Source organism: Lepidochelys kempii, chromosome 7, assembly GCF_965140265.1.
Source record: "Lepidochelys kempii isolate rLepKem1 chromosome 7, rLepKem1.hap2, whole genome shotgun sequence".
NCBI lineage: Eukaryota > Metazoa > Chordata > Testudines > Cheloniidae > Lepidochelys > Lepidochelys kempii.
The window spans coordinates 58238385-58261913 of record NC_133262.1 but is presented as its reverse complement, the minus strand read 5'-3'; the positions used below and the strand labels follow the sequence as shown (position 1 = coordinate 58261913).

Below are 23529 nucleotides of genomic sequence, written 5' to 3'. Positions count from 1 at the left end.
TCCTGTTGATCTCCACTGGCCAGGGAGCTTCCCGGTGGGCCTGATCCTCAATCACCTGAAGGCAGCATTGGGCCCTGTATTTCAGAATCCTGTGTGATGGTATGAGGCACAAGGAGGAAAATGACTGCTCCTTTGATGTGAATAAATGGAGCAGCAGCACGTGACCTCTACTGGAGACATCAGCAGTACTCCATGAGCAGTAAATAGGGAAGCCAAGCCGTCCTCTGCGTTCTGGGGAGTGGGCCTCAGGCAAGCTGGGTCCAGTTTCCAGCATTGCAACAGCCCTCAGGCCAGTCAATTTGATCTCTCTGTAGATGGGGAATAATGCTTCCCCCACCCTTTATCTCTTTAGGTCCTGATTCGGAAAAGCACTTAAGCATGTGCTACCCAGAACAGGGATGCGTTCCTGAACTGGTGCCTTAATTATAAGGCAGGATGTTCTCTTACTATCGAGGGCGTGTCTAGACTAAGACAATGGGGTGTATTTTGAAATGCGTTAGCCGGAGCCCTGTTCTTGGTCGTGGCAACTAAGTGCGGCTGTAATGTGTTAGATGGAAATAACCAATAATAATGTGTTAGATGGAAATGCTCACATTCCCTTACGGATTGCCTGCAAGCTGGTAGGCACTGGGCATTCGCCATCGTTCATTTTTCTATTTGAATTTACCTTAGGTGCTTCTTGGTTTCCCTCTACAGTATCACAGGGGTAGCCGTGTTAGTCTGGATCTGTAAAAGCGGCAAAGAGTCCTGTGGCACCTTATAGACTAACAGACGTATTGGAGCATAAGCTTTCGTGGGTGACATCATGCATCTGACGAAGTGGGTATTCACCCACGAAAGCTTATGCTCCAATACATCTGTTAGTCTATAAGGTGCCACAGGACTCTTTGTCCCCGTCTACTGTAGTATCTGAGCTCCTCGCAATCTTTAAGGTACTTATCCTCACAGCACCCCTCTGAGATGGGGGCCTGCCGTTATCCCTGCTTGTGTTCTGTGAAACCGGCTCCATTCATATAGGAAGAGGCCCAAGAAGAGAACAAACAGTTAAGAAAGAGGTGAAATGGATTTATTTTTCGAATGTCTGGGGGAGTGAGGGGGCACAGGTGGAAGAATCACATCTTCCTTGTTAGATATCAGCACCTAGTTTAGCTCTGGTGTTTAACATTCCCTCACTCTGGTCCACTTCTGTTTATCATACCATTTCATAATTTGCAATTGCAATGGCCAGGAGCCACCTCCCCAGTCATTAGAAAATCATTATCCAGGAGAAAATACTTCTTACATTAGGAGGTATTTAAAATACCCAACCTCTGGGTGGACAGGGGGGAAAAACCCAACCATTTGTGGTGATTATTTTTAATGCTCCAAGTTGAGACGTAAAAACTGAAAATGCAAAAAAATGATCAAAAGCTCAATCAGCAATCAAGTTGCAGCTATTTTTAACCTCTCACATTTCCCTTTATGTTTGATAAGCTTTTCTGTCCTTTAAATACAAAATCAAAGCCCCAGCCATGAATGTAGCAGTTTTCTTTAGTAAGAGTTTTTCCAATCCTGTCTGACATCCAGGCGTACTTGGTTCAAGTGACAAGGAGTTTCACTGCTCCACGAATTTTCTAACCCTAACGCTATGGGGTAATCACTGCAATTGCAGGGAAAGCGGGGAGGGTTTTAATGAGCCTTGGCATGTTCAGCACACAGTTAGCATGAAGCGATGCAGTGCAAGGAAGCTTTTGACAAACACTGATTTGCATAGATTGTGGTTCCTTGAAACCACACGTTATCGGCCCGATCCTGAGGCCATGCCTAGGCAACGTGAACAGCAGATGTTCAGCACCTCTTTGGATCAGCTCCTTCCCCGTAAAACAATTACACCCAAAACGGTTTTGGTGTCTGATCCATGAATTAATCAATTTAAAGCAACCCGTTGATCTCAATGGACTTTAGCTCAGGCTCCGATTGTATATTTTGAATTGAATTTTTAGGGAGCAAGGTTCAGATGCTGCCAGCTGGAGGGTTCTTGTTCCCTTAAATCTCTGTTCACTAAAGTTTCCCAAGAATTAATGTCTTAACATTAACTTAGGACCCACAAAGGTCAAATTGCTGAGACCTCCCATTGATTTCACTGGGCTTTGAATTCGGGCTTCCTGTCAGTTCAGTTGATTCTGTGACTCAGCTTATGCATCTAGTCTCAAATATCTCATGCTTTGTAAGTTGACGTGTTCATTTTATTTTTAACAGCGACCTGTGTTCCTTTTCTTTTGGGTTGGTAGACAATATTGAGTCGCTGTTTGTATTCTTTCGGCCTGCCTATCTGTGCTTACAAATAGAAATATCAATGATATTTTATTTTTTTAAAGCAGTTTATAGAGAGTGAAGACGAAAGTAGACCTGCTGTGTGTATAAGATAAATGTACCCTCGGTAAAAACCTATTGACCTCAATGAAGATAAAATAGTGATGAATTCGGCCCATTTATTTACAGAGACCCAAACGAAATTACATTATTCTCAGTTGTTAATTTCTTAAAAGTAACATTTTGGTTGGTTTTAAAATTATATTTATACAGATATACCAACAGATTGTTTTATTCTAGAGTGACCAAACTTTAAAGGGATGTTTTCAATTAAAATTTTACCCTAAAATTTAAAGACAAAACAAGATTTTATAAAGTCTACGCCCCACAGAAATGTCCTCAGGGCTTAAAACAAAAATTCCGGTGGAAACAACTAAAACAAATGAAAAGGAGTACTAGTGGCACCTTAGAGACTAACCAATTTATTTGAGCATAAGCTTTCATGGGCTACAGCTCACTTCATTGGATCCGATGTAGCTCACAAAAGCTTATGCTCAAATAAATTGGTTAGTCTCTAAGGTGCCACTAGTACTCCTTTTCTTTTTGCGAATACAGACTAACACGGCTGCTACTCTGAAACCTAAAACAAATGAGTATTCCCTTCCCCAAAGTCAAAATTGCAGTACTAAGAATCTTTAAGTGAAATTGACTATAAACAAAAATTAAACTGACTTTCTTTGCTTTTAACATTGTGCAAACTGAGAGTAATGCAAAAAGTCTACAAAATGGCAAATGGAGTAGACTTTTAACCGTCCCCTTTTAATAATCAAAGATGCTGTTAGTACCATAAGGAAAGGCATTTGGTTGTTTACAAGGCATGATTTTTAAGTTGTTGGTGTCCCTTTAAATACTGCTTCCTATTTTGTTGACAACTTGTTGCAGATGAAAAAGGGTTGTGAAGCAAAGGGTTGGGAATCTAAACACTCAGTGCTATGGTGAAAATGACCAAGAAACAAGTTTTAGTGGCTTTCAAAAGTCCCCCCCGATAAACCACAGCAAAAAAAAAACAACACATCCTAGGTGGTCAAAGAGGCAAAGCAATTGAATTACTTGTGATTGTTACACTGGGATAAAAGCTGCTTTGAATATCCCTGATTGATCTGGCTAGAGTCAAAACAAGGGCAGATTCTGCAGCTTCAGTATTTGTACCTTTGAAAAGCCAATTTGGCAAACAGCGTAACAAGAGACTAACAAGTGGATAGACATATGGGAAGGCAAAATAATAGTGTATTATAAATACTGTGTAGATGGGAACTGAAGTAAGGGCATAACTCCATATGGCATATTGCTGATCTGCAGTTGGTCCATGAATGACAATAAAGATTTACGGGTCAGACCATCTGAGCGATTTCATGCCTGCAGTGAGGGTGGAACCAGACAGAACTGGATTTATTCAGATCACTTGCTTCTTAGAAAACAAAAAAGCGGCTACCAACAGCTGTCGAAGTTGGGATCATTGTGGCATTACCACAGTTGACAGCTCTGATACCTTCCCTTAAAAGATTTAATGCTGCCATACTTAAGGGGCAAATAATGATAGCTCCACCACTGGTGTGATTGCAGCTGTCAATCCTTATTAATCAATCCCGTTGATCACAGTCCCTCGATCATAGGTGTGTGTGGGTAGAAACCCGAGGAAGGAATGCAAAAGCTGTATTTAATTTAATCTTTATTCAAATGCACTTTGCAAGCTGTTGGGGGTTGGGGGGAGGAATACTTAAATCAAATGTAGGGTATGAAAAAACCCTATAATTTCTGTCTCATAATAAATGGGCTTTTTGTTACTTAATGTATATACTAACCCTGGGCTGATATAGGACTGTGTAACAAACACAAGGCCCTGCAGCCCTTACTTAAGAGCATAACCCTTGCCCACAGAAGTAACCGTCTTGGCACCACTTGTTTGATTACAGCTTGCAGGATGTGGCCCGTAGCTTACTGCAAGGCTGAATTCCTCAGCACCGGTAAAGCACTTTGAGATCTGAGGAAGGTGAAAAGCATGACTGATCAGTCGTGATTATCTGCTCCTCTGACTCTCTCTGTAATCCTAATGCAAGGCATCAGTTCAGCTTTGATTGATCAGTGGCTGCTGCGGGTGCTCGGAGGAATTTGCTTTAGTATTAACCAATCGCTTGTTGCCATATGAGATTGGAGCCGTGCGCCGATAATCTGTTGTGAGGAAATGTCACAGTATATACATCGATCATCCCAATTGCGCTTTGTCAAGCTCCAAACCCAACTTTATTTTTCATGACACAATGTGAGGCCTGGCCTTTAAATTACCCAGCTGTCTGACAAATCCAAGAGTGTGGCAGAACCTGGCAACAGTTTGACGCCGCCTATCGCTTTAACTGAAGTGAAAGTAATGCAAACAGATTTCTGGGCTCCCCTTTGATTATACACTATGAATACATTTGAGACTAATGGTTGGGGGTGAGGAAGGGCACGGGGCAGGGAAGACTTGCAGGCAAAAATACTGATGTGTGTTTGAGGCTTTGCACTTACAGAGAGGAAGGGTTCTTTTATTTCATTTTGTATCTGACTTTTTCTATAGGTTGAGCAAATAGACTTCACTCACAAAGTGATTCTTCTAAACCCCTGGCAAATGCACAACTTTGTAAATACAAAGGCAAAAGCATTTGTGTACTAAAGTGGATTTGTGGGGCATGCTGCATGGCTGTAGATCTTGGTGGCTTTATCAGGCATCATTTACTAATCTAGCAGGGAGCAGATTTTGAATATAAAGGAAACCAGTGGAAAAGAAGACAAGTGGCCCTTAGAGACAAAGAAGGATGATGCAATGGTTTGGGTGCTAACCTGGGACTCAGAAGACCTGCGTTCTATTTCCTGATCTGCTACAGGCTCCCTGTTTGATCTTGGGCTTGTCCTCGCTGAAGAGTAAAGCCAGGCTCTTTGCTGGGTGTTGCTCCTGTCCATCTACAGAAACCTCTGACACAAGTGTGGTGGTGTTTCAACATGGCTACCTGTCTTGGTGGGGCTATAGAGTAAAGCCTGGGTATTGCTTTCACCTGGCCACTTTGTAGTTAGGATGCAGGCTAAACCACTCAGTGCTGATAGTCCTCCAGTGCCTTCCCACAATTCCCCTGGGTGCCCAGAAGGGCAGGAAAGTTCTCCCACAGTTCCCTGGGAGAGAATCACAGGGCGGCTCAGCTCAGGGCAGCACAAACAACTGAAGTCCTAGCACTTCCTCTGGGTGAGTACAGCACAGTGTGGCTGCTCGCCCCCAGGCAGGACTACCCTGGGTGCAGATCCCCTCCATTAACTCTGCAGCACAGACATAGCCTTAGCCTCTCTGTGCTTCGGTTCCCCAGCTGTACAATGGGCATAATATTCCCACTCTGCCTCATCGGGTTCACAAGGATAAACACAGTGACGACTGTGCGGTGCACAAACACTATAGCAATGGGGGTCCTGGACAGAGAACTGTATGTGTATACGTTTAAACATAGCTGCCAAGTCTTGCGCAGCTCCGGGTGTAATATTCAGATATTTAATTAACTAATTGGCATAGAACCCTAAACTTCAGCTTCAAACGCTGGAGGCTTTAGTACCAGTGAAAGGCATTAGTCCTTTGTCTGTCTACAGGATAGCAGCCAGGCAGGCTTCCCACATGTGCTGCTCTCAGCCCCTGGTCTGGGAGTAGGGGTTCGTCTAAAGGTAACAGGTGCAGATCACTCTCCACAGCCCGTTCAGGACTTGGCCTCTCTATTCCCTCGGCCACTTAATGCAAAGCCTGGTGGTGAGTTTGTGACAAGGGAGCTGGAACTGAGACCCACCAAACTCATCTCATTCAGGGGCTACCTGGAGTCCATCTGAGTGGAGCAACTTTTAATTACTGTTGAGCTGGGCTGGATTACAGGGCTCGGAATCTCATTAGGAAAGCCTGGAGCCAGGTAGGCAAGTGTAACATTGCCCCGTTTGGGTCATCGGCAGGGATTGAGCCTGGGAATGTACACACCTCCAATGAAGCTATACCCTAACTCTGCTGTCCCGTGCTTGAGTTCCATCCGGGCTCTAACGGGTGATTTCAAAACCCCGCCAGCAAGATGGTCGTGCAGATCGATTCTTGAACAGCCGGGCAGTGGGTTTGGGTTTCCCATCCCACGAACATTGCTGAGATTTCAAAAAACAAATTCCTGTTCTGCAGAGGGATGGCACCGAGGCCTTTTCTGCGAGAAAACAGGGAATGAATGACATAGCCCAGTGGGTAGGGGACTCACATGGGAGACCTGGAATCAAGCCTCTCCAAAGCAGACAGCTTTGGGGGAGTGAATCTGGGTCTTCCACATCAAATCCTGAGTTGGAGGGATTTGATCCTAGGTCACCTACATCCCAGCTGAGTGTCCTGACGGTTGGCTACTTGGAGCGGGGGCTTACTTTTCATACTTATGGGCGGTGTCACTCCTGCATTTTCAAAGAGCCATCATCTTTAGCCTTTTATTTGCTAGTGAGGGGCGTGGCTCACTCTCATAAGCACAGACTCTTGCCACGGTTAAAGCAACAACTTTGCTGCAAAACTCTCCCTCCCTCCTTGCACCACCAGGAGGATGCAGGGCCAGATCCACACCTGCCGAGTTTAGCAGATCAACCTGGGACATTGGGAATCTGCAAAGGATGTAATGAGTTTCTCCTAGCTGCGGCAGGGGGTAGCATGGGGAGCCATGCAAGACTTGGCAGTTGCAAAGCTGGGCAGGTCAGGAGGTGGGGGAGCGGCTGGGGTGCTGGCATGTGTCTGGGATTGCTGGGTGGGCTCTGGTGCTGGCTGGGTGCTTCTTTCCCTCTTCCTCTCTGGAGCTTGGCTGGAGGGAGCCCAACAGAGCTCTGCTTTGGCTGGGGGAAGCCCAGTTGAAAATATGTATAGTCCTTAAAAAAGCAGGACATCCTTCAACATTTCCTTCAGTTTCCTCTTTGTTTCCCCACGCACTATGGTGTTGAAATGCCACTTAGGCAGCTCCCAACAGCCCAGCCCACGCGATAGGCCACACCCATTTCAAAATCCCCTGAATCGGGAAACACGTTACGCTATCACGTGACTTGCTGATGTTCTCGGTGTGGGACTGGAGGGCTAAGGACCCTAGGCCATGTCCTGCATAACCACACCAGCAGGCCTCTTAAGGCGGCTGGTTTGCAGTCCAAGAACTGCGTTGCTTTTGAATGCTAGTGCGTGTGATGTGCATGCGCCCCATAGGGGTACTTTGCCATACCGTGGGCTTTGTCCAAAGCAGGACTTGGACTAGTTTTGGGGCGTTGCCTTCTGCCAGGTCAGAGCTATTGTGCTTTCTCCAGCAGTCTCTTGTACGCGCAGAAGACGGGTCGATGTTAGTGTAGATCTAAATGGAGAAGCAAGGCAAGGGGTGGGACTCCTCTTCATTGAGCATACATTGACTTGTCCTGTATATATCACCAGTCCTGAGACACAGTGAGGTCTAGTGGTTAGAGCAGGGGCCTGGGAGTCATGAAACCTGTGTTCTTTCCCCCGGCTCACTGCTTTGCTTTATACAAGTCTGCCCCCGCTCTGTGCCGCTGTTTTCCCAGCTGTCAAATGGCGATACCTGCGGGAAGGGCTTTGAGATCTGTGGCTGACAAGGGACAGTGGAAGTTCAAAGTACTGTAGCATGACTGTGGCAGAGCCACCCACTCAGAGACCCCTTTTCCAATCCCCGCTGGGAGACTTCAACACAGTAGCTGAATTTCAGGGTGGGCCTTTTTCTCACTAAGAGGCTCAAGCAAAACCTGGGTCAGAACCGTCCCGTGTTTGATAAAGTGAAGGGCTGAACTTTGCTGGTGGGGGCCCAATGAATGTCCAGTGGATGAAGATCGACAGGCATTCCCATAGCAAAAAACAGCATTGCATCCCTTTGGCACTGGGCTTGCTAGCTGCTGCAAAACACATGGAGGTTTTACAAATAGCTATTTTTCTTTTAACCAGGGACGATGCATAAACTTCACCCGGGTGAAATCAGACGGAAGCACCACCCCATACCGCCCGCCGCCGAAGCACGACACCCCCCCCCTCAACAACGCTCCGAGAAGTGCCTCGCCTTCGGCCTCTCTGCAGCCTCCTTCCAGGCAGCCGCCTCCTGGACCTCCCCCATCCCGAGTGCCCCCGGGACCTCCTCCGGCACGCCCGCCCCCACAACCCCTGGCTTAGAGTGCGGCAAAAACCAAGATTGCTCTCTGCTGAGCATGGCATATTTATTGAGGCTTGGTTTACAGTCGAAAGATAGCGGAAATTTGTTGCTGGTCAGCAAAAAAAAAAAATTGCCCAGTGTCAGTTTTACTGTATAAATATATTTATGCCACACGTGCTGAGTAAACATTCAGTGGATAATTCTGGAGCCTCTGGATGTAGAACAAACCCAAAACAATCATCTAGACACAGCAGTAGTGTTTATATAGACAGACACACACGCACACATTCTTCGGATTTATCCACACATGACGTTTGTATGACATTATATGTCCTATCATACATGAAAACCCAAGCCGGATACACATGCATCAGTCAGTACAAAGGTGCCACCTGCAAACGAGTTGGGTAAATTGAAAGTCGCTCTTCTCCCCACAAACAGAACGCAAACAGGGAGCAGTGATTACAAGGGAGCATTCACCTTGCTTTGTTCTGCAAGGGGAATTTCCTGGGTAATGACAACAGAGCAAGGTGAGGCTATGCACCATGCAGTTCCAGTGATGTAGGGTGTGGAATCTGCCCTGTGGTTTCTTCCTCACCCCCCCCGGAGAAGATCAGTATTGAAACCAAAATCTTTGATTTAACTAGATTTGGCCTTTGTTCTTAATTTCCTCAGACACAAGCAATAAAAGCTAATTTGCGGGTCTGAAAACCTCAGACTGGGGCAGATCTTTCCAACATTCAGGGGAATGTGGAAAAAAGTTTCTAGGTCTGTTTGCATTTTTAAATTTTCATTTACATAAAAAGGCCTCCCACATGGCACAGATGTATATGTCCCTTATATGTGACTGCTACTGTATATAAGTAGCATGTTTGATACACCAGACATACGTGGGAACACATAGGGACTGATCCCACGTCTGTTTCCCATAGACTTCACTGCTAGCAGGAGCAAAGGATCGAGCTCTTTTGTGATTCAGATGAAAACACATCTGCGTCCTTTTTTTTCACAGAACTTCCCCGTTCCCCCAGTATGGAACATTACTATTTATCTGTGTGTACAAAACACACAGCATCTGATTTGTCAGCATGGGCTTTTCTTTTGGTTTTTCTTCATGCCAATCCTGTGGGACTCCCAAACATTGATGAGCCTCAGTTGTGCCTGACACTAGGCAGAGACATAAGTGCACGCACGTAGGTTGTAATATCTGACGTGGGATTACGGGGTTCCTCATGACTGGGGCTTGCTAAATGCTAAAGCCTGAGTGGGTTGTATCCAGCTCATCCCTAGTGAAGCAAAATAACTCCTGGACTTACATTGCTCCCCCCATCCTGTATTATTCTGCATCAGAAAGGGTGTCTGCAGATCCACGTGTAAATGGTATTACTGTAGTCGTAGAGAGGATGTCCATGTTGCATCATAGAATCATAGGACTGGAAGGGACCTTGAGAGATCATCTAGTCCAGTTTCCTGCACTCATGGCAGGACTAAGTATTATATCTTATTGGAATGGTCGGTCTATTTGTGTGGGGGAGGAGATATAACCTTGCACCTGTTCTTGGCCATGTAATCCCAAGAGGAAACTGTAGTAATGCCTTGCATTTACTCTCGCTTTATGGCATGTGCACTCCTGGTGCGACGTAAAGAGGCCAGATCAGGGGATGATGAAGGGCCCAACAAGGCCTAATTGGTAAAGACATGCAGCGCTATGGCATGCTATTGGGCCGTAAACTCAGCTCACAGGAATCAGCATAACTCCATTGAAGTCAGGGGAGCAGCACCCATTTACACCAGTTGAGGATCTGGTCCCATTGACTGCAGTGGAATTGGTCCTGATTTAGACCTGAGACAGCAAAGCACTGAAGAATGTGGTTAAGTTTAAATCTGTGATTAAATTTCATTGAAGTCAATAGGATTATTCGCATGCTCAAATTGGGGCCTCACTGCACTGAGAGGAGAATCAGATACATTACTTATAGCTCGGTACAGTCCTACCTCCCTTACCCCACATGAGTGCGGTCTGCTGGGTTGGCCCATAGGTGGCAGAGACGGGGGAATGGCTTGTGGGGGGTTAACATCTCCATACTTCTATCTGGATTGCTCCCCCTCCATTTAAAGCATTTGCTTTGAGAGCAGCACTCCCACATCTGCAGCCAGTGTGACATCTAATTAGTCATCAGTTGTTTGTTCTCACTGCTTTGAGTTGAAAGGCAAAAATAATGTGTCTTATTCTCCATTTTAGTTATGGCAAAACTCCACTGTCTTCAGTGAACGGATGAGCCAGGGGGAGAGTGGGAATGGGCTGCCAAGTTTTGCATGGCAAGACCATCCATTTAGTCCAGACTGGGAGTGACTGGAAGTTGGTATTTCCTGATATCTGTTTGGAGGCCTTTGTGGAAAGAGTTTGGTGGGTCTCAGCCCAGCTCCTAGCGGACAGGTGTCTACATCACAATAAGCAGTTGGCATTAACCGCCCCTCTTATTGGCAATCGCAGCGGAGGCCGATAATTGAAATGACAAAGGACACTGAACATCCCTCCCAGCCTCAAGTGCTGTCATCGAGATCTGGCACATGGGTGGCGAAGCTTGTGCGGCTACTGCCTGTGCATACAGAAAGGACATCAGGGCTGTCAGACCTTTCACCAACACTTAATTCACCACCAGGGGGGACTGAGGTACTAGCGAGACCCACAGTGCTGGGAGCAGATAACGAGCAGGGAAAATTAACTTACAAAAATAGGTTCCATTTATAACGTTTTTCTTGACTGGCCAGGACTACTTTTAGCCAGTGATTAAAGCAGGGTGCCAAATTCTGTCATCGCTTACTTCTGTGTAAATCCAGAGTAGCGCCAATGACTTATGGAGTCACTGCAGATGTACACCAGTGTAAATGCCAATGGAGTTTGGCACAGGGATCTGTGTTACATATGCCAAAGCCTAGAGGTTTTTCACAAGCTATTCAAACAGCTGACTCATCTGCAGATTGACAGGTATCACAATGCCGCTACCTTTGCAAAAATGTGTCTAGTCTTGGCTGTGCAAGGAATCCATCTTCAATAAACTCAGGTGCACAGCTGGGATCGCAATTGTTTGGGATTCCAGATGATGAGATCTGTTCGCAGTGCTAAATTCACCACTGCATTACCCAAGCTTTACACTGCTCTGACTCCATCTCTTCTAAAACTACCCCAGCATACAAGTGCAGGAGGGCAAGGGGTTTCCATGAGTATCAATAGCTAGAGAGTTACATTCCCAGGAAATCAGCTTTCGGTTTGTATCGCAAACCTGCCCCTGCAGTGTCTGCCACCCAAGCACTACAGCACTGTGCGAGAGCTGGACAATGGAACTGGGGAGAAGCAAAAGTGAAACTGACCAGTCTATTTTCATCCTTCAAGCTGAATGCAGCGCTAAATCTAAACCTAGGGCACTGGCTGCAAAAAGGACATTTGGACTCGTACAACTCTTTTCCATTTTTACTATTTCAGGAGTTACAATAACACAGGTGTTAAGCAATTTGGGCTTTTTTTTTTTAAGTCTATTTCATCAGATCCTCGGCTGATTTAAATTCATGTTGCTCCATGGACTTCAATGGAGCTATGCCACTTTGCACCAGCTGAGGGTCTGGCCCGGGATTTTTAACCTGACAGTGTGCCTTTCACTGGCCTGATGGTTGAATATGCTATTGTTGTTTTCATCTGTATGTTTGGCCAGTTGTGATTACAGTGCTCCATAGCAAACACTGTAAGGAAGTGTTTAAAAGGGAATGATTCACCAGTACCTTGGAGCCTCCCATCTCATTTTCACCTGTGCACCGTGAGTGTCTAATGCTTTCCCTGGCGTGAGTGCAGAATTTGGATTTGGGAGCATCTGGCACACACTTAAAGCTGGTGTAAACAGTAATGCAAAATGCAAAGCAGTGGAGAATCAGACTCCAAGTGATCAGGATTCATCCAAGACCACTGTGGTTTAGCCTATTAAGGGCTGCATACCAACTGCAGTTCCTGATGCATCAAGATCAAGGCTGTGGGTCAAACAGTCCTAAATTTACAAAGCTTCAGCTCCTCTTATTGGTGAGTGAGCTCAGTGATGGGTTGATTCATGAACTGTACCAGTTCAGATGCACATGCACCTGTTGTTCTCTAAGCCTTTGTATTCTTGTGATGGCTTTTGTCAATGTGATCGGTACCATCCTTTGACTTTTTCATTTTAAAAAAGCATTTTCCTGAGAAAACAGCCCAGCTTCTGTAAATATAGAGAGTTTAACACAGAGGAGACAGGACACTTCTGGACTTTACTGCTGGACAGTTAGAGTAATTTATTAAAAGGGACTTAAGGTGAATAAATACAGATGGCCCAGGATGTTATGCATGTGAGTGTGATAATAAGGTATGGTATTCTCAAATTGTTCTCTTGTAGCTTTGGGAAATGGGAATTATTGGGTACTGCCTAGTATATTTAGACATTTGTTACTGATCTGATGCTTTTGAGTAATGCAAAATGTAGTATAATTAGGAAAACCAGGAGATTTCTAACCTTTAACAATGCTTGAACAGATATGTAGATAATGATAGATTTACATTTTGGGGAAGAGAGAAATTGCTTGGTTTATAAGGGAAAACAATGTACTGTACAAATATGTTCTAGAAAGAGGTACGCTCTCAGAAGTAGTGGGGATGTGGGCTGACATGGCTGCCATAAAACATTGGGGACAGAGGAAGTTGACGGATTTCTTATTGCTAAAGTTTAAGGGGGTTCTTCATGGGGGTTTGTTGCCGGTACATGTGGTACAACTTTCTGTAACTAACATGCTGCTTCCATGTTATAATTGTATAACTTTTATGCATTTTGTGCGCCTGCTCCATTTCTCTGAAAAACCCTGCGACAATAATATCTACATGCAAATGTGGGAAATGTAGCCAAAATCTCATAATCCAACGTAATGTAGTCTTAATGGATTTTAAATCAGCAATAAAAGTGCTTAACAGTTACCCATTAGAGCGAATGATTTCACTCCAAGGGACATTTTAAGTGGCGCAAGTTTATCTGATCCTTTAATATACTGTTCCTCATTAGTACATTCATGTTGTGGCTAGAGCAAGGAACTGGGAGTCAGGGCTCCTGAGAGCTAGCCAGTGCTCTGCTGCTGTGTGAAGGAGTGTCCTGCCTCTGAATGGACAGCCAGGTGCTCACAACCACAACAGGAGATTCCCTGCTTCACCCTCGGGCTGACGTATTTAAACAAAACCAGGGAGCTAGAAGCTATGCACGTTGGCGGGTGTGTGTGATCTCCCACTCCCTGGCTACAGGAGACTGACCCGAGCAAGCAGAGACTTTCTCTAAGGACTTGGGCAAGGAGCTTTGAACCTGAGGCCTCCGAGCTGTGACTGCAAATGCTCCTGCCATGAGACTTTACTAAAGGAGACACACCTATTTTGGTTTTTGTTTTTGGCTTCCCTTGGCCCTGATCCTTTACAGAGGGAATATTTTGATGCACCAACTGGAAAATAAGGTAGGGTTCGCCTGCAGTGCCACACCTGATCCCACGGGGATGTGCAGGAGGGGCCCATCCCTTTACATACTGACCCAATGGGCAGCTGTGTGCCAGCTGCTTGTTCTATGACTCTCTTTTCCCATTCCTGAATGGGAATGACAATCCTTGCCTACCTTGCAGGGCTTAATTACTTAGGAGCACGTTTTGATCTCAGGTGCACGGCTGAAAATTCAGAGTAATTCCACTGAAGTCAACCGCCACATCAGTTCACATTCAGGTCACAATTGCAAGGGTATTTTGCTACCTTGAGGGCTTGAAGTATATTTAAAACAAAAATGAAAGCTGAGATTCCAGAGCATAATTCTGCAGCATGGAGCAAACTCTAGGGCAAATTCTACAGCTGCGGGATCATGGGACACACAGGGCTCTTCCTGTGGGGGAGATCTTGCATTTCTTGCTCAAGCAAAGCTCCCACTGATTTTGGGAGTCTTGCCTGTGTAATGACAGAGGGATCGGCCCTGTAATTTCCCATCCCACGCAGCCTAGCAAGCCCTTTATTTTCTTGCTGGGAGCATTTCCTCTGAATCTCTCTGCATCCCCATGGGGATAGAGACACGGGCTTTAGCAGAGACGCAATGGAAGTGGAGAGGTCATGGGGATAGGCCACAAAAATCTCCAAGCCAGGCAAGCCACAATGACTAGCAACCAAGGCTGTGGCAAAGCTGCACACGATCCGCATGGCATGTCAGCCACAGCCCCGTATGGAATGAGAGTGGGGAGGAGAGTGGCCAAGAAGCTGATGCATGCAGATCTGAGTGGGCAGATGCAAGCACACAGCCAGCTGGACAATGCAGAGGCCACAGGGAGGGAAAGCCAGGGAGCACAGAGAGCCAGATTCATCCCTACACTGGCCTATTCAGGGGCTGTTGTCTTGCTTCACAGTCCAAACAGGGCTTTGCTGGGGCACAGAATCCTGGGGGGGGGGGAAGAGAATGCCCTGACCACACCCTCTTCCCACCCCTTTTACTTCCACCACTCACTGACTACTCTGGCCCTCCCTCCGCTTCTGCAGAACTTGGGTGTAGAGGCTCTGTGACCCAGGGGAGGGCCGGACACCTGACCTAAGATCCCTTTGCACTGTGAAGGGGTTGCAGGCTAAGGGCCAGTCAGGTTCAGGAAATTGCATCACGCCTAAACCCAATCCTGCTCCCCAGGAAAGCGCCCGGAGTTGGCTTAGTGGATCTGAGTGCAGCGTTAAGTCCTTGCACCAAAGCAGTGGCAGGCTCTGGCAGGCAGTGCCTGTCCTGTGGCCAAGGGTGGGGGCCATTATTCTGTTCGTCCCTTTAACCTAAGTCGATAGCTTTTGCCCCAGGACCTCATCCCTTCATCAGCAGCATTGTTGTCTCTGACAAACAGCCTGGCCCAGGACACAATTCACCCAGTTGGGCTGCATGGCCTCCACTGTCTTGCCCAGCTCTAACTAACGTTGTGCCATTGGGGTGTTACGGGAAAAGCAATCCTGTGCTCTTGAAAGAGTTCAGATGCACAAAAGCTCTCCCGGAGCCAGTAACAAACACCAGATGCTCGCTGCAGCTGTTGTTGGTTAGTATACTCATAACACTAGCTACAGGCCTGAGACGCAGAATTCAGCTCTGACCTGAACTCCTCTAACCATTTGGCTTCAGGGTTTTGGTTCCAGCCTCTCTATAAATAGCCTGTTATGCTGATTTAGCAGCTTCCAGCCCAACATACACAAATGTACCCTAGCCTGCTGCCCCTGAAATCAATGGCAGGACCCTACAGGCTGCAGCATTTGGGGCCAGGAGGTATGCTGCCCTCTAACAGGCAAAGCCAGGTTTTACACTCCTGACTCCTATCACATAACCTTCTCTAGAGCAGACTGTGGGGTGAGCAACCACTGAGAAGCCTCAGCCTCCAACAGCCTCCCGGCCCCCTGTCTGCTCTTGCTGATTGCAGCTGTCCCTCCCTGAAGTAACCCACTGAACACAGGTGGGAATTGGCTCTGTTACTGTGTAGCTGGTCCTTTAAGAGGGAAGTGGCTTCAGCCCCATCTGTGACACTGCCCACTCTCCCCCTAGGTGGGAAAAATGAAGTTCATGGGCCCCAGGCAGACTGCAGGGGTAGATATGGGAGAGGCTGTGAGGGGTACAGCAGGGCCTGCTTTGGAAAAGCTTCTGAGAGGAAGAATGTAGCCAGTACATACAGGGTCTCTGGAGGGCTGTGCAAGGCCTGCTTCAAGGGGACTTATTTTGGGAGCTGGCCTAGTAAAGTGAATTACATCTGCCTTCCCCCACCCTGCACACTTGTGGGGAATATTGTTTTAAAGCTTCTTTTCTGTGAGTGGATTATTTCTGGGACCCCTGGAGGGAAGTTGAAGTGGTGGGGGCTGCAGGGCTGCTCCTGGCCATGCAGGAGGTGCTCTGAATGTGGTAACCCTCTTACAAGCCCATTTTCTTCTATACTTAGCACTGAGGAGTAGCTTGTGTGCTCTGGCTCCAAGGCAGATGATCCCATGAATGGAGAGGGGAGCTCCCAGCAGGATAGTGTCCTAAGTGACCCCAGGTTGTGGGGCTGGCAGTGCCCCCTGCAGGATAATGGTTTTGAGGTGATCCTGCTTGGGTGGTGTTTGCTCTGGGTTCTTGGATAAATTTCTTTGTGTTCCTTTATTAGAGACATTTGCATAGGCTCCCTGTTCTGTAAGGGCCTGATCCAAAACCCATTAGAGCTGACAGATAGAAGGGCTCCCGATCCAACATCAGTGGCCATCTGTTCCTACACACCTGCTGTTGCCTCAGTCCCCTGGGTGGGGTAGTTCTGAGCGGCAGGGCCTGGCTCACACGCTGCATGAAGCATAAGAAGAACCAGCTAATAGGGAGTCAGGGCTTTATCAAAGCACTGCACACGCTCATCACCCCCCCCACACACACACACACAACTTCCACTCCAGCCAGGGGCTGTGTCAGCTCAGCACCCTGGTCCTTGGGTCCCTTTAATTTGGGCATCGGAATGTGGATTTAGGTGCCTCGCTGCAGTGACCTGGGGAGTGGGCTGCTGAGTGCTCATCCCAGTTCTGGCACTAATGTACTTCATGGCCTCGGTCAAGCTGTTTTTTGAGTGCCTCAGTTTTCCCATCTGAAATGCTGGGCACTCCAGCCTGAAGCTTTGGGCCCTGGTTCTCAGTGCTCAGCACTAGACACTGCTGCCTCTCCCAAATAGGAGGGTTCCCAGCAGTGCTCGGTGGGCAGCAGCAGCTCTTGGGGTTCACTCAGGGCTGGGTTCCCTGGGGGTGGCTCTTGTGTGGCGCTGCAGCAGGGACTAAAATGATATGTGAATATGGCCTGTATGTGTGTTTGGAGCTAAGGAAAGAGCCTGGTGTATGTCTGCTTTCCTGGGCTTTGCTATCCAATGCCTGATGCTTTTCCCAGCAGGAGGCTGCAGCAGTCTGGAAGACATGGGGGTAGCATGCTGAGGGGAAACACTGACCCCCATGATCCTGCTGCCTCTGTCTTCCCTGGCTCTGCTGCGGAGGGGTGAGTTTCACCCTGTTGCTGCAACCTGCTGACTCTGGGTTTTTTGGCCCTGCGCTCTGGGCTGGGCATGCTGGTTTCACATCTTTGTTATTCAGTCCAAAAAGAGATGGAGGAGACTGAATTTCTCTCCCTCCCCCACCCCAAAACAAGGACTAGGGGTGGCTCTCCGCACCCTCTCTGGCTGCTCTTCCAGGCCCTCAGCTGGGAAAGGGGCCGTAGCCTTTCACGTTTCTCATGTGGCTAGGGTGACCAGATGCCCTGATTTTATAGGGGCAGTCCTGATATTCAGGACTTTTTCTTATATAGGTGCCTGTTACCCCCCCCGCCCCCCTGTCCCAATTTTTCACACTTGCTGTCTGGTGACCCTACATGTGGCTGGCTCAGATTAATCACTGACTCAGTGATTAATCCTTGTCCCATCCCTCTTGCCAAACCCTCCCTGCAATGGTTTCTGTGGGGCTGATGTAGCCCAGCTCTCATGGTAGGCTTTCTGTGCCCTACAATCCATCTCCTCTCCCCACATTGTCTCCCCACTGTGCCATCTGATGTGTGACGGGATAGATTCAGTCTGGCAAGGGGCCAAGTTTCAGAATCCAGGAATTGCAGGATTAGGGGCATCTAGTCCAGTATCCGGTCTCTGACAGTCACCAATGCTAGCAGCTTCAGAGGAAGGCTCAAGAAGCCCTGCAGCCGGGAGTTATGGGATCTCCCCATCCCTGGAAAATTCCTTCCTGACCCACAATAGCCAGCTGTCCAGTTATGACCTGAAGCAGGTGGCTTTATCCCTTCCAGAACTCTTGAGTACATTTTAGTCCTTACTCTGGATATTCTTGTTATCCCTATAAATGATGCGGGTGGGTGGCTGTTTTAGTTGACTCAGTGCTAGCAAGGGGTTGAGTAGAGGGCCTTAAGCAAAACCCCTCATCTGAGCATAACTGTGGTGATGAACCTTTGGCCCCTGTGGCCAACATGGACTGACCCGAAATCCTAGATCTGACCATCCGGCATCTCTGTGCTCAGGCTCCTCTTATGATCAAAGCTGTGTGTTCCCCTCTTCCTAACAGCAAGTCTCTATGCCTGTGGAATGGGCTGGGCATGTCTCTGTTTCCCAGCTGGGTTCCTTTCTCTGAATTTCAGCAGATGTTGGCCTAGCATCAGAAATACTTTCCAGTCTTAAACCGCCCCAGCTACATGGCAAATTCTGCCCTCTGCTAATAAATACATAGGTGCAGTTCCTATGGCCTTCAGTGGAAGTTGCATTCCTTTCGATAAGGACAGAAATGGGCTTCTTAGGTCTGGGACACTGAAGAGTGAAACAGTGCTATTTTTAGATTAGCCACTGGAGGCCAGTACATGACAATGTATTTCCATTAAAGGCACAGCAAAGCCCTGATGTTGTGGTTCATAGATTCCAAGGCCAGAAGGGTCCACTGTGATCATCTAGTCTGACCTAAACACCTGCCGGAGGCACCACTAGGATCTGAATCTTGGATCTCCTGTTTATTAGACAGGCACCTTAACCAACTAAATCACAGCACCCTCTAAAAGTGCTTCACTGGCTGATTGTGTGGGGGGGAGGCGGGGCAGCCAAACAGAGACACAGCACCTACTGCAGCTTGTGTCTAGGAGAGCAGTGTGCTGCTAGAAGCACTTGTTTCAATTTATTAAAACTAACTTATTGGAATTACAGCAGCTCACAGGAGCGCCAGTCATGGACCAGAATTGTTGAAGTAGGTGCTATACAAGTACTAAATACAGTCCCTGCCCCAAATAGCTTACAATCTAAGCAGAGTCAATATTGCTGTCGGCACGGCAAATGTAACATGATCTACAAATAGTGTGCTGACATGCAATACTAGTCCAATTAGAAAGGGACCATGCCACCTGAGTAATGTGTACCACAGACCACTGGTGACCTGTGGTGTTCGGAAACCCCCATGGTATCCCAGGCTGTCGGATGTGCTGTGCCTTGCTAGAATGAGTACGGCTGGGTGGAAGGTTTCCAACAATGTTTTTCTGTTGGAAAATGCGGATTTGATTAAATGGACACACGTGGCGGGCATGTGTCGATTTCAGTGAAATTCCTCTGGAAACCAGGCAGATTTCTGCCTGCCAGACAGGTTTGCAAACCTACCTGGTTTCTCGTAAGCTCACCTTCCAGATCCTCAGCAGCCTTGTTCTCCCAGGGCTTCCTGGCTCCTCAGCAGTCCAGAAGCCCCAAGAACCTGTTCCCAGACCCCTGAGCTGTCCAGCTCTTCACCTAGTGGGCCGCCAGGGCTCCAGGCATCTCTCAGGAAGCCTTGGAAACATTTCTATGGGGAGAAAATGAATTGTCAGGTTTTTTTAAACAAAATCTTGGAATTTCTTTTCTTTTTCAGTTCCATTTCAGAACAAAGTGGCTGGTTTGTTTTTTTTTGTTTTTTTTTTAATTTTGAAATTGCCCACTGAATGGGGTTTCCAGCCACTCTAATAATGACCTGCCCTCTTCCGCGAGGCAAGCATTTAACGAGAGATTGTCAAGGGGTTTGGGGGAATCCACAAACAACGGTTACTCCTCCATGTTTTTAAAACTCATGGGTGCTTGCAAATAACATATTGCCTCACCAATACTTCCCACCTCTGTGCCACCATGGCAGCACACTGAGAAACAGGGATTGTATATGCTGGGTGGTTGTTGTTGTGTTGCTTTATGTAATGAATGCTAGATATAAGGAATCAAATTCTCTGCTGGAGTCATCTGGTGCAGTTCTGCTGAAGTCAGTTTCTCCCAGCCCACGCTTCTACAGGCATATCATCTCAGAGGTGCGTTTATAAGATGCATATGTACTTAAATACATCTGTACATGTCAAGAGAAAGTGTTGCTCTTCCTTAGTTGTGGCCAATTTATAAATCCCCTTGGCTAAAAGCTAGGGGAATACTTGTTTTCCTTATGTGGCCTTATGAAGCAGCCATTTTTTTATTTTTTATTTTTGGGGGGGAGGGGGGTAATAGGTTCCTTGCTTCACTCCCACAGGAATCACATTCGTCACTGAAATCCGGCGCTGTGGTTCTCAAATGTCTGAACAAACGGAACATATCAATAATAGCAGGCTTTACAGATGCAACAAGCAAGAGTATGCTGCTCTCCTACAGTCACCGCAGTGACTCGGCAATGAAAAAGAAAGCGACCATCTCCTTATCGTTGGGCAACATTTCCAAATGTGGGTACCCACACGTGTGCATACAAGGCACCTCAATCAGAGTGGTCTGATTTTTTTTTTCCTTCAGGGCTGTTCAGCTCCTGGATAAGCTAATGAAGTGGGAGGTGCTCGGTATTTCTGTTGGTCTACATGGGAAAGTTCACCAGCAGTACGACACTGGCATAATTATACTGCTAGATTTCAGAGTAGCAGCCATGTTAGTCTGTATTCGCAAAAAGAAAAGGAGGACTTGTGGCACCTTAGAGACTAAGTGAGCTGTAGCTCACGAAAGCTTATGCTCAAATAAATTGGTTACTCTCTAAGGTGCCACAAGTACTCCTGTTCTTTATACCACTAGAGTTATACCATATAACTCCCCAGGTGGACACACACTCCAGAATAAGTGTCCACATCATATGGCACTATACCAGTATAACTTCAGCAATAGAACTATCCCAGTGTAGTTCTGCTGGTTACTTTTCCCCATGTAGATAAGCCTTGAATCTCAGGTCACTTTTATTTGGATGCCTAAATATGGATTTAGCCTAATTTTAGGCTTCCGAGTTTGAAACACTTGGCCATTGTGTACAATACTTGTGATAAAATTAGAGCTGAGACAGTCACAATTTTTTTTCCCCATTTCCCATTACTTTTTGCAATTGGTGCAATTTTTGCAACCCTTTCAAACTGAGTAAGGCTGGGGGTCTTATAGCTAAGGCAGTGGGCTGGAACCCAGGAGATCAGGCTCTGATTCTTAGCTTGCTCTCTGATGTTGTGAGGATTGATGTTTGCAAGGTGTTCAGATATTATGGTGACAGGGCGCTATAAGGATGCACAATTTATAGGAAACTGGATATTTTTTTTTTTTACTTTTTTTAGCAACAAAGCCACTCTTTGCTTTTGCAGAAGACTTAAAAAACTTCACTTTTTTAAATAGCATTTTTGGGGACCTATTTTTCCTTCTCACTGGTGCACAAATTATTTGTGCACCATGGCAATTCCCTGCCTCCCCCCCAATTAGTCTCCCCCTTTTTGTTTTTTGGTTTTTTTTTCTTTATTTGCAAGTTTACAATAAAATGTAAAAAACCCTGTATTTCAAGTAGTTTTGTATTTGTCCAGATAAAAACCAGTACTCGAGTTGCCTCAAACAGGACTGTCTGGATTTTTGTTCTACAAGTAAGCGTCCACGTTATCAAGAGATCTACCATGAAGAACCACCTGTACCTTTGAACTGCAGGTTGAGCTCACGGTTCTGCTGTGCTGGGCCTACTAAGTAGAAAATGAGCCCTTACCATTGCAGGGCCCAGTTCTCCAAGCCTTGTTCATATCAATGAGTACTCTTGCCAAGTGTCAATGGGACAAAGGTCAATCTGACTGAAGTGAGGGTTGCAGATTCAGCATCAGAGAGAAAGCAGCAGCATGTGTCTATTTATTCCTGCCTCCCATTGCCAAAGGCTTTTGAGAATGCTATTGCCATGATCTGCAGAACATCTAAATGTATAAAACCGGAGGCTGGATTCTGATCTCCGTGTAAATGGGGCATAACTGCACTGACTTTGATGAAGTCGATCTGGTTTTCTAGCGATGCAAGTAATGGAAAGCTGGCCCCCAGAGCTTAGTGTCTGGTCCAACACCCTTTGAAGTCAGTCCCTCTCTTGACTTCCAGGGGCATTGGATCCAGTCCTCAGTCAGGGAACATGAAGAAGTAGCTGCTAAAACAAGTGATTAAGTAACCTGTCTGTAATATTTAAAAAGGCCTGTTTCTTCTGCTGAAGACATGATTTTATATAGTATCTTATTAGATTGTCTCCGCCCCACAGAGCTGACAATCTTTTTGTTCTGTGTTTGTACAGCACCTAGTGCCTTTCCTGTTCTACTTATAAGTTCGCCATTGAGTTCACCATTATCCTAGGCTACTGGACATAGGTACTCCAACTTCTGTATCTTTGGTAGTGGCTAGCGCCACAATGCTGGAGTTAGCCCCTATTTTTACCAAAGGGATCCTCAGTGACCACATAGTCTTGGTTTCTCCTCTCATCTGCTTTATTATAGACTGTTACTGATTAGTGTAATAAACCTCCTGGCTCATTACTACATGTAACAGTAACTTGCATCCCCATGATCATTTACAATGTATTAATACACTATTGTTTCATTTCCAGTATCTTTTTTTAAGGTTCTCTCTTTTCAGATGGATCAGTGCAAATGTAAGAGATGCCGCTAGATTGCATTTGGGTTTTGTAGAAATATCAGGCTAATTCGCTTCCCACTTATGTCAGTTTACATTCATGGCTAGCCATTGACTCGCTCCTAATTCACACCAATGTGAGAGTGGAATCGGGTGTCGGGGTTTTACTAAGCCTTGGTTTCCATGCTTTCTGAACTTTCTTCTATCCTGTTTGCTGTCCTAACACAGCAGTGTCTGACTAGCCTGTTGCAGTAGCCCAGGAAAGTGAATGACTAGAGATAGGCCATGAAAATCTTCACTGTGAAAAATGCACAAAAGGCAGAAAGGAAGTGAATAGCATGGATGGTGGAACGGAGGTAATCTGAGTTTTTAAAAATATCATTACACTGAACATTTTTAAACATGACAGCCTTCTGCAAGCTACAGCCAGCACTGTGTATTCTGCTTTCTGCAGGCCAAATCCTCCATTACTTCGTGCAGAGACACCCACATCCTTACATAGCAATGACAGCTACTCCACCCAATGATCTCAGGTGCTCTTAATATCCGAGGTAAGGAAAGTTTGTTTAAAAATGTGGTTTGTTGAGTTTTTTTTGTTTTGTTTTTTTTAAATGAA

General features: G+C 46.4%; 1 protein-coding gene across 4 annotated transcripts in view; it reads left to right on the top strand.

The window, feature by feature from the left end:
- The window catches only part of ANTXRL (ANTXR like), an 88233-nt gene that overhangs the window by 63418 nt on the left and 1286 nt on the right, over nucleotides 1-23529 (top strand). For 2 of the 4 annotated variants that reach the window (XM_073353020.1, XM_073353019.1), the window contains one exon: nucleotides 8303-13491. In XM_073353020.1, the coding sequence (XP_073209121.1) occupies nucleotides 8303-8524 (222 nt within the window). In that variant the 3' untranslated portion in view covers nucleotides 8525-13491. Of the gene's footprint in view, nucleotides 1-8302; nucleotides 13492-23141; nucleotides 23270-23367; nucleotides 23465-23529 lie in introns of those variants that run through there. The other 2 variants (XR_012159932.1, XM_073353021.1) reach the window with 2 other exon arrangements.